We start from the raw sequence: 16,124 nt of genomic DNA on the forward strand, positions 1-16,124 counted from the left end.
CTAAGCTAATTTAAAAAAAATGAGTTCTACACCCGTGCACTAAATACAGAATGTGTGCAAACACAATTACAGGGGCATCAATCTCATTACAGAGTAACAAAAAAAGCAGCCCTTCTAAAAGCACTGCAAATTTTTGAAGGAAGCAGAAGGGTTACGGCATAGTGAGCTGGGTATTTAAATTGTTTGCTATATATATTTAACATAAGGGCCTTCTTTGCTGAACGGTGAACACTGAGCATGTGTATGACACTATATAAAATGTAACTAAAAGCGAGTTCACAATTACTTCAAGACTAAATTGGCCACAAAAAAAATTTACAAATAAAAACACAAGTTACATTGCCATATACAATATATTTAATGCACACTGAGAATACATAACTTTATAAGCAAGGTACAAGAACTGTTTTTCACCCCCTACACAATCTACATTTAGCAAGCATGGCACCATGTTGGGAAAAATAAGCACTCCAGCACCAAATCAATACATCGCACCTTGGTCAACGTAGTCAACAAAGTTTTGAATTGAGAACTTGGACTGGCTGTGCTTGAATGAAAATTAACAAGCCCCTTGGAAATATATTCGGTGTGTGTGCTGCAAAAAAGATTTGTGCTGAGAGAAAAATCCCAAATCATGAATGGACGACAAACCTGTTATGGCGGTCTTCCTCTGACGTAACTTTCTAGCTTTTACATAGAGCCTCAAAGTATTCACTCGTATGACTGAACTGCACGAGTAAACATTCAACTCAGAACTCGATATTCGGATCAGCATTTAAGGAAGTGTATTTTTACTACTTTAAATAGGGTTAGAAAGGCAGGTGTACATGCTTTAAACTGTTGCCTAGAACGTTTAACTCCCATTGGGATGAGTTTGCTTAAATGCAATTACCAGGCACCATCTCCCTACTTTGCTGCATCGGTACTGAGGAGGCTGTCAAGTCATTATCCGGGAACGGTTTTGTTATGGTCTACTGCCCACCAGATGGATTGTATAGAATCATCTACGGCATTGTAGCTTTTTTAAGGGCATGGAAATTAGCTTTAAAAACACTGCTCATTGGGATTTAGTTGTCACAAAGCAGGAGACAACACATTAATGAATTAGATTTTCAAGATAGCCAGCCTTCAGTTTGCCTCAACAACAAAGGTGGCTTCTTTTAATGCACACTGATTAGTAAGTACTGGAACGTGTGAGAAGTTACTCTTTGTACACCTCCATATTCAGCTGTACAAATGCGATCTAAAAGGCAGTAGTTACAGGACTTCAAGTATTATTGTTCCTGGGCAACAGCCCTGTGTGGTTTAAATCATTATTAATCTGTACCAAATATACTCTGCTGCCACTTGGTATCGATTTAAGTTGCAATAAATTCCAGCTGGTCAACTTATGAACCGAAGGTGCTAAAAATAGGGCCATACGAGCCAAACCCAACCAATGCTGCATTTTTTAGGCTATCCTCGCAATATAACTTTGCATACAATTCTAAACAGAGCTCTTTTACATATAGCCATCCTTTAAATCCAACTTGGTTTCAGCCCTCCTGGATCCATCTGCAACATTCTTGCTCTAGGCAGAGACCCATCACACTTGCTAGGCTCCCAAAATAAAAATGGATTGCATTCGTTTTTTGAATACAAGAGCCTTCTTTTGCCTTCCCAAAAAGGCCTAGGGACATCTCAAACACCAAGATCAGATTAGTAGTTGAGAGCAACGATTACAATAAAAAAGTGAAATGATATGGAACATCCCTATCAACGAGGCTAGAGTGGAGAAAATCTTAGCCATCATTAATGGATAATAAAGATCTCGAATTTATATGAATTGCCATAATCCTAACTTGGAGATGGTCGCTTATACGAAAAATTTGTATTTAGTCTGTTACACTATTCAACTTCAAACATGAATTAGACAATTGTATTCTCATTTAAATCAAACTGACCCCTCAACCCCCAAACATAAAATAAGGCACTTTTTTATATATAATTATCTCACAAGAACCTTAAGTCAGTTGCTACAACTTTGTTCACTCAGTGAAAGTAACATACGGAATAGTACTTCCAATTGTAAATACAGGCACCACTGAAAACCAACCACAGTTAAATGGACCATTAAACATACCCACTCTGAAGTTGATGCCTTTGTAGCACCATACACCACGTATTATTTTTCACTACTACAGAGCCATTTAATTTTGGTTAGTCCTTCCATATTACAGGACTACAACACCCACATAGGACCTTGCACGTGATTATATCGCATGGAGCCAAGCTGCATCAGATTTACATTACACTTTTTATAGGAAACTGAAATCCTACTAGTAGTCACTTCGGAAAACTGCATTTTTTTCAATCAACTGAAAAGTGTAAATTGGTAATCATTTTCGGCTATCCACGGGCGTAGGGACAGCTCAGATATTTCCCTCTCTGCCAGTACTTTTATGTGGCATACGTGGGCTGCATTTATATGTACTCAGAAGAAGAAGAAAAAATGGACTCAGATGCATTCATTAGTAACTTGCAAGGCGTCCTCGTTAGTTTACATGGTCAAGCCATGCATTAACACTTTACCAAACTCCTGGTTCCAACAACGAGCCAGTGTGGAAGAGATTTTACACGGCACAAAATTGCAATCCGAGGCCAATGTTGTGATGGGTAGACAGGGAATAGTAATTGGAGCAGATGTTATTTATTTAGGTAAAAGTAAACGAGTTACATGGAGTTTATGTCGTACGTATGGCTAAAGTGGAGGAGAAAGGTTACACACAACTCAGCTAAACTCAATTAAAGGTAGGTCCTTCAACTACAGAATAGAAATTCACCCTCAAATTCTCATTCAGTGTGGGCTGTAGACACTATTTGCACCACACACCCAAAAGGCAGAGAACTCCAGTCGCCACAACAAAAAAAACATAGGGTTCAGAAAATGGTTTGAAAACAATTTATAAGGAGCGCCAAGTGGCATCCAACAAAACATACGTCAATCATATTTGGTGGCAAACTATTATACTTAGTCACTTATGGTGTCTTGTGCCTTCTTCCCCCTCACAATGTAGGAAAACAAAAAAAAGTGACAGATACAGGATATTTGACCATTTATCTATTTTGTGTATAGATCGCCAGATGGCCAACCACAAATTGGATAAATGGCGATAGCCATTTAGTAACCATTAACACACGATTGTTGCACCTTCCTATTTTGCTTGGTTTACGAACTGGAAAGGCAGGTCGGTTATTTGTTTGCACTAGGAAAGTTCCGGAAGCCTGATCGAAACATTTCCGCTGCTCTTGGTTAGAGTGCACAAAACTTGCTCGTTACAAAAAAAGGTGGCCACTGTTTACTGCATGGGAGAAGCATCTAAGAACCTACGTGTTTCCAAAGCCTGAGCTACAAAAAGGTCTCCCCTCTCCCGCCACATTTTTTTTGTTGAAAAGTACGTTTTTGAATGACAGGTCTGGCACAGAAGAGACCCGGTAACATTGTGGTACTAAAATGAATCTTGACTATGGAAACATATACACTTTAGAAATATACACAAACAGTGGGCACTTGCAAGCTATATGCACCTTTATCCGTTGATCGACATTTATTGGAAGTTCAAGCACCATTTGTGCGTTGGAATTGAAGTGCTTTTGGGGTGGAAAACCACTGCAGACCTTGCGTGTGCTGTTGCTCTCGTCACTCGGGATTTAACAGCCCGCCACATAAAAGGTTGTTTTCACGCGCGATCGGATTGTTTTTGCTGCGCATTTCCTGAAATGAATCTCCCAATTAAAATGTTCAGATGTCATGGACGTCTTGTTCTTTAGTGTCCGCCACCGGGTCATTGCTCATTAACCGATACATGGCCTTCCCTCGGTACACCAGCTTGTGCGCAAAACGTGTCTGTTAACGATTGGGCTCAATTAGGCGCGGATAGTTCCTGTTGGGTTGGTCACTGGTGGGTGTGTACTATTGCTCTTTCTTGGAGAACCCAAGTTTTTCCTACCTTCGCTCTCACCAACACGCCCTAGCCATGTAGGGCATTCACGATCAAGGCTCCTTCCCAGCAAATCTCTCGTGCGTGGATCGGCTTCTCGACTCGTACAATGCTTGAGAAGTATGTATGTATCTGGTGCTTTAAACTGAGCTCAGCTTGTGGCAGAGGCGTCGGAGCATCTTTTCACCCTCTTGCAATTGCCATCAAACCGTGCCCACGTAGAAGGCCGTGTTTCACTTTAACGCGCCCTTGCTCGGAGCCCGGCAAATGGTTCTACGTTACAAGGGCACCATTAAACACTAGTTGCAATTCTTTCACAAAAATGTTAACCTTATGCGTATTCTGTCAGGCTAGACAAACTTTTCTTTTGCACCACTTACGTGCCTGGTGCAGATCCTTCGTGGTCTCAGGGTGCGAAACAGGGCAAGTAATAACTGAACTCTGGGTGAATGTTTGGTCACGTACACTTGCGGTCACCACATTCGCCGGCTGGCTGGGGGGAGAAGACAAGGGGCCGTTGTAACACATTTTCCGGCATCTCTCGTTTGCCCCCTGGCGGTGACCCAGCTCTCCCCCCGCACGTCTCCTCGGCCCCTTGCCCTAGCGCTTCTTGCGGGCGATGTGCTGCGCCACCCTCTCGATGAGCTCCGGTTTGGACGGGTTGCCGTAGACATAGTCGTGCTCGCGGCGCAGGTACTCGACTAGCACCTCCACCTTGACGTCGCGCCGGGAGAGCAGCCAGCGCACCTCCGGCATCAGGCGCAGCACGCCACGGATCATCTTGGCGTCGTTGGGCTCCTCGCTGCTGCGCGACGGGTACAGCTCGCACCAGTACTTGCGCAGCACGTCCGTGCTCAGCATGGCCAGGATCTTCTCGCACTCCTTGCCCTCGTACTCCTTCAGGCGGCTCTCCACGCGGGCCGTGGTGCCGGGCAGCTTCCAGTACTCCAGGATGGACTTGATGATCTCGGGCTTGCTGCCCAGGGTCACCCCGAGACGCATGCGCTCCGTGTAGAGGATGAGGATCTCGCGGGTGATGTACTTGCGCCGCAGCAGCTTCTCCGAGGTGGTGGTCTTGCGCACGATCACCTGGATCAGGTCGTCCTTGTTGAGCCGGTCCACCGGCGCCTTCTGGTCCACGGACTGGGCGATCTTCTTGAGCTGGCCGTCGGGCAGCGGGTCCAGCAGCACCTTCCACTGTTCCCGCTCGTGAGGGGTGGTCATGGTGCCGCCTGCGGAGGGTGCAAGGGAACCCGGGGACTGCGGTTTCTGCCTCCGATGGACGCGGCGGGGACCTCCCTGGGGCCTTCACTGGCAGGGCCGAGGCCTCCTCCCAGTCCCTCCGGAGAAGTAGCGTTGTTTACTTGAACGATGCGAGAGCGCGGCCGAGGTCTCGGCGACTGCCGCCTGGTTTCACAAGGCGCCGTCTCGCCCTGCCCACTGCACCAACTCGGATCTAGATGCAGTACCTTCCGGACCTCTCCTGTTTTGCACTCGCCGGACAGGGCATGTAATAAAGACGGTAGCCTCGCTCTCTTTAGTCCCACTGTCTCCCCAAAATCAGGGTGGCCGCTTCGTCCTTCAGGTGCTTCTAAGCGCTTCACTATCTGTTCCCCAACGCTGCCGTTGGCGTTTCAACTTTCGCCCACAAGCTCGCGATGTACCGACGAGAAGCAATGGCGCTTATACACCGCCAAGACTGAGGGAGGCGGGCCGATGACATCAGGTGATAGAGTGCAATCCACAAACAGAGAAGACGTGTTAACCAGAAAGGCGTCTCGTCTGCGTTGGCGGGCTCCAATGGCCATCTTTTAGCGTTGCCGGTTCTCATTACTTACAGCGCCACATGTTCTCGAGACAATCAAATTAATTAGTTTATCAATCATCGTTAACATATTCAGCGTTCAGCACAAGTATAGAAGTAATACTTACATCAACGTCACGCTTTTGCTACAATTGCCATATGAATAGTAAACAAAATCCTTATTTATATACTTGGCGAAATACTTATAATTTGATATTACTGATACAAAAAACTTTAATTTTGATTTGCCGCTTACAGAAGCTTCCGTTATACTGCAGTGGAATTGGTGTCGTTCCAAGATGGCCGTCGTCGAATACACATTTAAGCAGCGGAAATTGCGTATCAATGTGGGGATTGCTTCTGAGCTTTCGTATAGTTTGTTGTACCAGTTCTAGCTCAAACAAAATAGAAGAAATATTGTGTAACCAAACTCTTTTTATCCAGAAAGCAGACTACACAAGAAACGTACCGGCAAATCAAATGACTTGGTCAATATTTGTTCAGTCATGGTTTTTCAAAAAAAATATTTTCAGAGAGTTTCCAGTCTCGTGCCACAGTAAACAAATAAAAACTATCTAAAAGCAATTTTTTAATTTGGGTCTAAAAAAAAAGCACACTTTGTATGGTAGGTGTAAATTAGGCGTTGTTAAGTGCAAATCTTCCACATAGCATACGATCAAGATGAGTTTATTTCCAATAAAGAGCATACAGGTACATGACCAACAAGGTACAACCGTCTCCCTGACAGCTCCCGCATATCATCTTCCATCGAACGAAAAAAAATAAAAGCAAGGTTTGTGTAGTATTCCTATTTGATGTCATATATAGAACTTCTGATGACACATAGAATGCTGGAGTGTCAGGAGCTCATTCTGCTGTGAGCCGTTCCTGTGTTAACTGCTTGATTCTACCTGTGGATGTCAAGTTGTCATTCTGCAATAAAAGCTGTTACATCAAACCTACGCTTGGATTTAATTACAACATAATTTCTGGCGACGACTGGGTACCTACAGCTTCTACTTCTACGAAAAGGACTCTTTGGATGACAACGTTCACTTTTTGCAACTGGAAATCTCGATTCCTGATTCTACCTGTGGATGTCAAGTTGTCATTCTGCAATAAAAGCTGTTACATCAAACCTACGCTTGGATTTAATTACAACAGTTTGCACATTCCCTCCCACGGTGCGTCTAGACTGGTGAGATTATACTCACTCTTTCATTGAAATAGAACCTCTGTATCTCATCTAATGTCTCGCAAGCAAGAAGACTACAAAGTGAAGTTAGCTGTACAATAAAATGACAGTTCTGCCAGGACCCTTTCCAACCCAAGCTGTAACAATGCCAATGTTCTTCACTGCAGGGCACAGACACACTGCGCTCAGACCATCTATAGGTTATAAGTGGAACAAAGAGTCTATTCTGGGCTTGTCTCGTCACACTGCATCTACTCCCAGCCATGTTTTCAATTGAATCATTGGATCTACATTCAGCCCTTTAAGCCCCGCATGTGTAGCATGACCCAGGTAGGGAATTGGAGCCTGTAACCCCCTCGTCTATCTTTGTGCTGATGTCTCATTTGTAATAAGATGCGTCAGCTTGTGTGTCCCTCCCACAGTTGCTACAGTGAGCGTTCTGGTACCCATTTCTTCCTGATGCCCCTACCACTATCCAGACCTGCTCCCTACCGCCTAACCTCGTGCAGCCTCTGGATCACAGCTTCTGGGCTTCACTGCTCTCACTCTATCTCCCTGCACTGCCTGCTCCCCGTTTAATTCTTTCCCACTACATCTACATCGCTAGGCCCTCCCTGCCCATCCCCCCACGATGGGGGGATCTGACCTGATTGCTACTGGGTGCAACTCCTTCACCGTCTCTTACCCTCCCAACTTTTCCAAGTCCGCTGTTAAATCCTTTAAACACTCCCTCCTGAGAAGACACCCTGAGACCCTGATCTCTGACCTGTACTGCAACACTGACAGGGACATCATCACCAACGACCTCATCTTCTACAGGCTCGCTACTACACCGAAGAAACGCTGACTCATGGAGCTGGTGCGATCATGAAAAATACACCAGGATTCGATTCATTCAATCTCTACAGCTTCACAACGACCTTATTGAGACACAGACCCACAGACTCGGCACAGAACCAGCATTCTAAGCCTGATTCACTTCTGCATCTGGTCGCCCCATCTATTTTAACTCCGTGTATGGGAGTCATTTTGATAATCAGTTCAAAAATCTCCAGTCCACGCCCTGACGGTAACCTGAGAATACTCTAGGGTTTGAAACGCGTTGGCACTACGGCTGAAGTCAATTGGCTTTGTTTGAGCAACACATGGGAAACAACTAAATACATTAATCCACAGTTGTGGTATGACCCATCAGATTATTTAGTCATCTTCAGTCTAGCATACAGGCAGGATATTAGAATGCAGTAAAGTCCACCTGTTCTCTGTTTTGTTTACATGGACTGGTTCCCTCCAAACGATAGGAGGACAATGAGAATATGAATGGTGTTTTCTTTTGTAAATATATTGATATTCAAGTTATTTTCATGATTATGGTTTTGTGATTTGTATGTAATGTATGTTTTTTTATATGTATTAAGGTCACATGGAAACATTGGGTGTATCCCTCCATGCCATGATGGAGTGTTTGTTCTTAAAAAATGTGATAAATGGTTCAGTTGAATGTGAAATAAATCACTTGTACCTAGAACTGATCGTCTAGGCACATTGGTGTAATTTCAAAAGAACCCATCTGGCCACTTACTTGTTTGTGCCATCACCCCACGATGGCGGGATCTGACCTGATTGCTACTGGGTGCAACTCCTTTACCATCCCTTACCCTCCCAACCTTTCCAAGTCCACTGTTAAATCTTTTAAACACTCCTTCCTGAGAACACACCCGGAGACCCTGATCTCTGACCTGTACTTCAACACTGACAGGGGCATCATCACCAACGACCTCATCTTCTACACTAGGAAAACTGCACTTTGGCGCACTACCTTATTTAACGTGCTTAACATACATAATGCCAGGAACATCCCCCATGGTTCTAAACTTACAATTGTGCCATCCCATACCCTTAAAGCTGACCTCACCATTACCGCTTATAAAAATGGCAGCCTCATGATCCAAGCTTTAGACTCGGATCTCAATTAATTTGCAGACGTTTTCGCCACTCTTAAGAATCTAGTTCTGAACTCCTCTACGCACTCCCTGGTCCTGCTGTCAGGCCTTGGGTCCCCTCGCAGTGCCGGTCCACTCAAACCCAATTCCAAGAGTAAAGGCCTCCCACCTAGACCTACTAATGCTGCCGCTTCTCCCCCTTCCTCACCGTCTCCGACTCTCTCTGGTCGGTTCAGCACGAACCTTCCCATCGCGTTCCCCACTCAGTCCAAATCCAGAGACAGTCTCTCCCCTAGTGTGTACAGAGTTCTTCCCTCCTCCCCTCCCCCAATCTCTTCCAGAAAATAGTGTTATCTGAGAGATCCAGAAACTCAGATCCTCCAGAGACGTTGTGCTCCAGCCACCCCGCTTCCGCAAGGTAAAAACATACAATCGTGCATTCTCCGGGGCTGCATCAAGAATCTGGAACTCGCTTATCTCCTCAATCAGAAGATTACCTTCACTGGAGCTCTTCAAAAAAGAAGCTAAAACATTCTTAATGAGCAAATTCCTCCAATGACACTCCCTTGGTGCACATACCGCCTTTTCTTTATTTATCTCTGCACTTAATCTCCCTTTTTGTTTGACCGTACACGTTACTTTCTTCACTCCTTCTAATGCGCCCTGCACCATTTATTGAACGTATCTCTTCTTTGTCCTGTCGTAATTAAGTCGCTCACTAATTTTGGAATTGTATTTACTTGTGTATATATCCATGGCTTTGTCCCACTATTATCATTTCCCTAACCCTCTTCCTTGTATTTTGCCCAGGCCACCCTGTACTGGGAACTGTACCATTTTGTATATATCCCTTTCCAGTGTTCTATTGTATTCAAGTCGCTCACTGTTCTTGGAACTGTATTGACTCTTATATATATCCATGGCTTTGTCCCACTAATGACATTTCCCTAACTCCCATCCCTGTATTTTACCTGTGCCATCTTGTCCGTAACGTATTTTTCCTTGTAAAGTGCTCTGATACCCTAACGCACAGCTTTCCAAACTTTTCATGTTGGTGACACACCTTTTTGTGAATATTTTTTCAGGGACACAGGAACGCGAGCGAGCGCAGCGAGCTAGCTCGAACCACCCACAACCCCACACACAACCCCACACGTACACCCCCACACACACAACCCCCCACACACACAACCCCCCGACACACACACACCCCACACCCCCACACACACACACACCCATGCCCCCCACACACATCCCCCTCACACACACACCCACACACCCCCTTGCTGTTTTCTCTTCGCTGGCTTCCCATTGAAGCCAGGTCAATCTACAAGACTACCTGCATAACCCATAAAGCCATATCCACCTCCACCCCCTCGCTACCTGGACAATAAACTCAAAATACCAGGCAGCTACAGACCTTCCCAGGAATACTTCAATCCCGGTCATGACTCTCATGGCATTCACATGAGCTCAATTTTGTAAATATGAATCCTATACTTGTTTGACCCCAATGATGCCACCTCCCATTTGTATAATCGTGGTTGTATATGTAACTTGTTAATATGTAAACTTCATCACGAATACCTTGTGTAACTTGCTTCGTTCTATTGTAGTCTCTGACATTTTTGGATAATGTTAGCGCTATGTAAATTGAAATAAATTAATAAAATATCTAAATATCAGAGGCCAGCTACAGAACCTAATAGAACCCATTAGCAGCTGGTCAAGTGGAATTTCCAGCAGTGTTTTAAAGTGTTGCTGACATATATGCAAGAACTGGCCTGCCCATGTACATGCATGTGCTACTTTAAGGTTGTGTGACACCTGGAATGTTCCTGTGGCGGCCCTTGTATTTGTTTTCTTGTATTTGTATGTGTTAGAACGCTTGACTGGTCTGTAAATTGCACCCAATATAAACCTTTTGAAGGCGTGTTTTTATAACCTGTTTTCCAGCGTCACAGGCGTCCCACAGTCTTTTTAGTTTATTTTTTTCAGTTTCCATCTCTCTGTGGCCCCCATCTCCCGACTCCGTGCACTTGTGAGAGGTTTATGGTCCAACAGGGGTGGGTAGAAGCCCCTCAGAGCAGAGCTCACAGCCCCCCATTCCTTGTAGTTTCTTGGAGGTGATGTTTGCTTTTGTCTTCCCTTGGCCAATGCGAACCTTCCTCGGAGCATCTGTCACTTTTGGGGACAGGAAGATGGATGGGTCTCAAAGTGAACTGCTGGGGGCGGGAGGAGGGGGTTACCTTTGGGACATCATTTACTGAGACCGCCGCTGAGACTCTGACAATGCCCCCACTGAGCCTCGGTATAGCTGAATGTAGCTCCTGACCACGAGGCTCCGCTGCTACTCCGCCTTGCACGCCGTAATTACTGAGCGAGGCTGGAGCCACATTCCCCGATATCGGCCGCCCCTGCCGTCATCGTAACCCATTACGCGACACACCTACGCATGGGGCGTGACACAGTAACGTGTCACGCCACACAGTTTGGAAAGCTGTGCCCTAACGGGTCATGTTCGCGCTATATAAAACTTCAAAGAAAATACAAATAAAATAAAAAATAGCGCATTCTATATCCTATGACTACCTCACACATTCCTTACCAACATCATTGTATTCTTCTTACATCTTTGTATTCTATAGGCATAACACCCCCCTTCTTATATATATATATATATATATATATATATATATATATATATATATTCACTGAAAAAACCATAGGTTTCAGGGCTGAGTCACAAAATACCAGTCCACGGAACACTCGTGGAGTGTAGGCTGGTAATCTTCGGTGGAATCACTACTTGGGGTCTGGACTAGAAGTAGCCCAAAGTACAGCTTCAGGGGTCGCCGGAAAGCAGATGCTTCTGCAAATGGACACAGTGCCCAGGGGTTCGGGTTACACAGTCCCCTTGAGGGATACGGGTCTCAGGTTTGCTGCGCACACTAGTCGACCTCGGGACACTTGGAAACCCACCTCCTGTGTTGCGAAAGTCTTTGGAGTCCTCAGGAGCTTCGGAGTTGCAAACTGGTCAGATGTGTTTTTGGTGTCTGCTTAGCAGGGGAGTAACTCCTTTACTCCAAGGGATATTCTTCAGTCATCTAGCTGTACTTGGTTTCTGTAGGAGAGTTTTGTTCAGGTAAATCTAAAGTCCTGTAGCCAGGGGTTCCTACTTTATACCCAAGGAAGGGGTAGGACAAACTCTGGGGACCCTCCTATGGGAGGGTCAGGGCAGAGGGGTGGCTACACCCATGTCCTTTGTCCAGTTTCGCACCAGAGCAGGGGCTGATAGCCCCTGCAACCTGATTGAGCTGGACTATGCACGGAGACACCAAATGTGCCCCCATTGCAGACATCAAAGCACTCTCAGAGTACACCCACCCGGCCCCAATGCACTAAAGCCTGTCTGGGAGGTGGTTACACCTCCCTGTGACAGGAAATCTATTGTCCGGCCTTCCCCTGATGGAGTTTCATCCAGCATTAGGAGGGCAGACTCGTGTCTGTGGCTGGCAGCATCCATCTTGTGATGCCAGGGTTGAAAAATCTGGTACCGGGTGTACCGTGTTGTCATATTTCTCCCTCTAGGCCTCTAGGAGGGTAGAATCATACCTCCCACACCATCTCCCAGTATTTGTCCTTGAGAACCTTTTTGGATGGAAACCTAGCATTAAGAGGGACCTCCCATAGCACTTGCATTCCTAATTCTCCAAGAATCCCCCTAATACCAGATAACCATTTAAGTTAATGAAAGGAATCACACTTGATAATATCCGTAAGGCCTGTGGCAAATATTCTTAATTCAGGAGTTGTCCACAGGCGCCTCCAGTATAACACCGGACGCAAATTTGCAATAGATTTAATTGGCCTCATTCCTAAGTCATAGAAAACGGGCCACATGGGAGTACTCTGGGGTAAATTAATAAGATAGCGTAGAAGCTTGTTCTCAGATACAGTCATTTTTGTTAGATTCTCAAATCCCAAGATCTCTCTGCCATAGAGGGCTGAACTAACCACCTTTGCGTCATAATCTCGGAGGACAGGAGCAATTGGCTTGGTTAATTTTTTCGCAAGCTCAGAGCACAATGCTGCAGCCAATTGGCGATGTTTAAGCGTTGCCAACTCAGTCTGCTGGTTCCAATGCAAATCATGTTGAATATTAACACCCAGGTAGCTAAATGCCCTCACCTGTTCAAGTGGCAAATTATTAATGGAAAGATTTCCCTTAAAAGATTTATACTGGTTAAAAGTCATGAATTTGGATTTTAACACATTTACCTCAAGGCCTCGTGTGGTACAGAATTCTTCAAAGATGACTAATGCTTTCTGTAATCTACTTGGGGTCTTTGAAATAATTAGACAATCATCTGAAAACATTCAAATAGGTACTTTCGCCCCAGCTAAAATTGGGGCGTCAATGTTGTCTGTAATCATTAATTTGGCTACGTCGTTAATGTATAGAGAAAACAAGGTGGGAGCTAGGACACAGCCCCGTCGTACCCCTCTCTTTACTGGAAACTGGCTGGTAACGTTTCCAGGAGAACCCCATCTAATCTGTGCAAAATTGTGCTCATGAAGTCTCATAATTAGTGTACGAAGGGCACAGGGCATGCCCAAATCATGTAAAACCGACCACAGTGTGGAGCGTGGTACAAGGTCAAAAGCTGCCCTTAAATCAATAAAGGCAGCGTAAAAACTACCCCAATCTAATTGCACTGTCTTCCAATGAAGCATTGCAAAATGCAATACTTGATCAACAGTGCTAATACAAGCCCTGAATCCTGCCTGGAGATGCGATAGGATGTTCTGCTCTCGCTTCCATTCCTGTATTTTATTTAGGATCATCCTGCCTAGAATCTTTTGCATTGTGTCTAGCAGACTAATCGGGCGGTAATTAAAAGGGAGTGACTTGTCCCCCTTTTTGTAAACTGGTATTATTTCCGTACCATTCCATGAGTCTGGAATAGGTGCTACTTTAGCCATTGCATTTGCTAATAGCAGTATATACCTACCCCAAGAATTTGTATCATGCAAAAAGATATCTGCTAGGACACCAACTATACCCGGTGCCCTGCCAGCAATCACGGATTCCATAGCAAGATTTACATCCCCGATGTTAAATGCATCTTCCAAAAAGGGTGTGTATATAAATTCGACCCTTATACTTGGTTCCTGTCTTTTTGCGTATTGGGGTTGAAAATAAGCCACCCAGTCATTCTGGGCTACCCAGTTTTGTGGCATTTCTGGTTGCCCGCCACAACCCCACTTGATTATACTCCAAAAACACTTAGAGTTTTTAGGGGCACTAGCTTCCTTGAGCTCTTGCCACTTCTTTTCATCCGAGGCACGTTTTGATTTGTACATTGCATTTTTGTAAGCTGTCCTTGCAGAGCGTACAGCACTATTATGTCCTAGCCTGTCCCAAAGCAAAACGTGCTTGTCTACATTCTTTGGTATACCAACGTGGCAAATTATTATTAATCGGCACCTTGCTTGTCTTAAATGGTCTAACAAACAGGCTTTTTAGCTACTGAAAAAACATTTCATGGGCCCTGGTGAAAGACTCTAATTCTAAACCACTGCTAGGGATAATCCCCATCTCATTTGTTACACGCGCTAGCTTTCTTGAAATGAAAACTAGATTCTCCTGGTATTCTACCAGTTGCGCCCATTTTAAATGGCACATGTCATTCGTGAGAGCTATAATTGGGCAGGACAGTTCGTTGGATCGCTTCCAGATTTGGACGGCGTCTAGTAGGACAGAAACATACATAAGGGGTTATGGTCGCTCTCCAAGCGGTCAACAACCGACATATCCTCTAGGTGGTTCCACAACCCAGGACTCACTAGAATAGACCTGTGGGGTCAATTTGAGTGGCCTCTCAGGGGTGGCATAATACATGCTGCAGCCCCTGGGGTGCCTCTGGGGTACCTATGCCATGGGTATATAGTATACCATATACTAGGGACTTATAAGGGTACCCCAGAATCCAATCTGGTGTGTACCTAAAGTACATGCAATCAGTTTATAAGAGAAAGCAGCTAGGCTGGGGTCCTGAATAGCAGCCCCAAAAACATTGGGGAAGGTGCATAAATGAATTAAATTGACTTATGTCTTAATTTTCCCACACCCACCTCTTATAGTATCATTTGTGTTGAATATATTGCAATATTGGTTGCAAGTTATGATCTATCTCAAAAGCTGCTTGGCTGTTGACCAGAGCATTATAGGGATTGGTGAGGGAGATTTTGTTTTTGTTAAAGTAAGTCTAACTAGGGCTAGAGGTCCTGGTGAAACCTCACTCCTAATAATTGGCAGCATTTACATACATCCAGTCCAGTGAATATGAAAAAAATGGCTGACGTGCTTCTACCGAATTTACATGCCTTGAGACTGGAGTATTTGAAAGCAATGTGGTTAATTTTCAACAATTTTAATGCCAATGTGTTTAGTATTGAAGTTGGCCCCTGCTGGTTAGACATCGACAACTACTACTGGAACATCCCACCACAAGTAATGCAATTTCAAAGGAAGGATCCACATGGCACTCACATAGGCAACTCACTACCTACATTCACATTTCTCCATGCAGAATGGCATTGTTAGATTATATGGGGGTTTCCATCATGCATTTCTATAACATCATAGGGTTCAAAGTGACCCCCTCAATTGATCATGCAAGGCTGGAACGCGCCTTGGACATACACGTTACTCAATTTCTGCCCATCACCTAATTCGGACTACAAGACAACTTTGCATCAATTCAAAAGATAAAGTGGCTGACAGATAACATTGATCACTGCGAATATTAGCTGAATCAGAGTCTGGACTCCCTTGTGACACAGGGTCACGCGAAAAATTGGGTGGCCGAGAAATGGTCAGAGGTAATCGCCGCTTTGCATGGTGTACAAGAGGCACCGAATAAATACCCTCATGAAAAACCCGGAAATGAAGTAGCTCAGGCCTATTAAAAAAAATAATAATACTTAAAAAGCAACTAAATAAGGCGCTAAAATTTGGGGCGAGTACTAGTGAAAGACTCTATATTAAAAAGAAAGCTGGTATAGTTGTAGGGAAAAGTTGAAGGAAAAGGCAGAATTTGAAGATGAAAGGAAATAGGTCAAGATTCAAATGGTCATGAAATCACAAGACTTAATTAAATTCTGGCATATAACAAATGAGGCATTTGCCGCTATGT

The 16,124-nt window shown here is 44.6% G+C and overlaps 1 protein-coding gene across 1 annotated transcript; it reads right to left on the bottom strand.

Annotated features, from left to right (window-relative positions):
* Positions 1-339: 339 nt before the first annotated feature.
* On the bottom strand, positions 340-5,704 carry LOC147729885 (uncharacterized). The gene is made up of 2 exons (XM_086954802.1): positions 2,076-5,704; positions 340-2,030 (listed from the first exon to the last, which is right to left on the bottom strand). Exon 1 carries the CDS (start codon positions 5,202-5,204, stop codon positions 4,581-4,583), a length of 624 nt encoding a protein of 207 aa, XP_086810928.1. The 5' UTR covers positions 5,205-5,704; the 3' UTR covers positions 340-2,030; positions 2,076-4,580.
* Positions 5,705-16,124: the final 10,420 nt, after the last annotated feature.

This window comes from Lissotriton vulgaris, chromosome 2_1, assembly GCF_964263255.1.
Source record: "Lissotriton vulgaris chromosome 2_1, aLisVul1.2, whole genome shotgun sequence".
Taxonomy (NCBI): domain Eukaryota; kingdom Metazoa; phylum Chordata; class Amphibia; order Caudata; family Salamandridae; genus Lissotriton; species Lissotriton vulgaris.

Coding starts and splice junctions, on each gene's coding strand:
- LOC147729885 (XM_086954802.1), bottom strand. CDS start 5,204: ATGACCACCCCTCACGAGCGGGAACAGTGGAAGGTGCTGCTGGACCCG.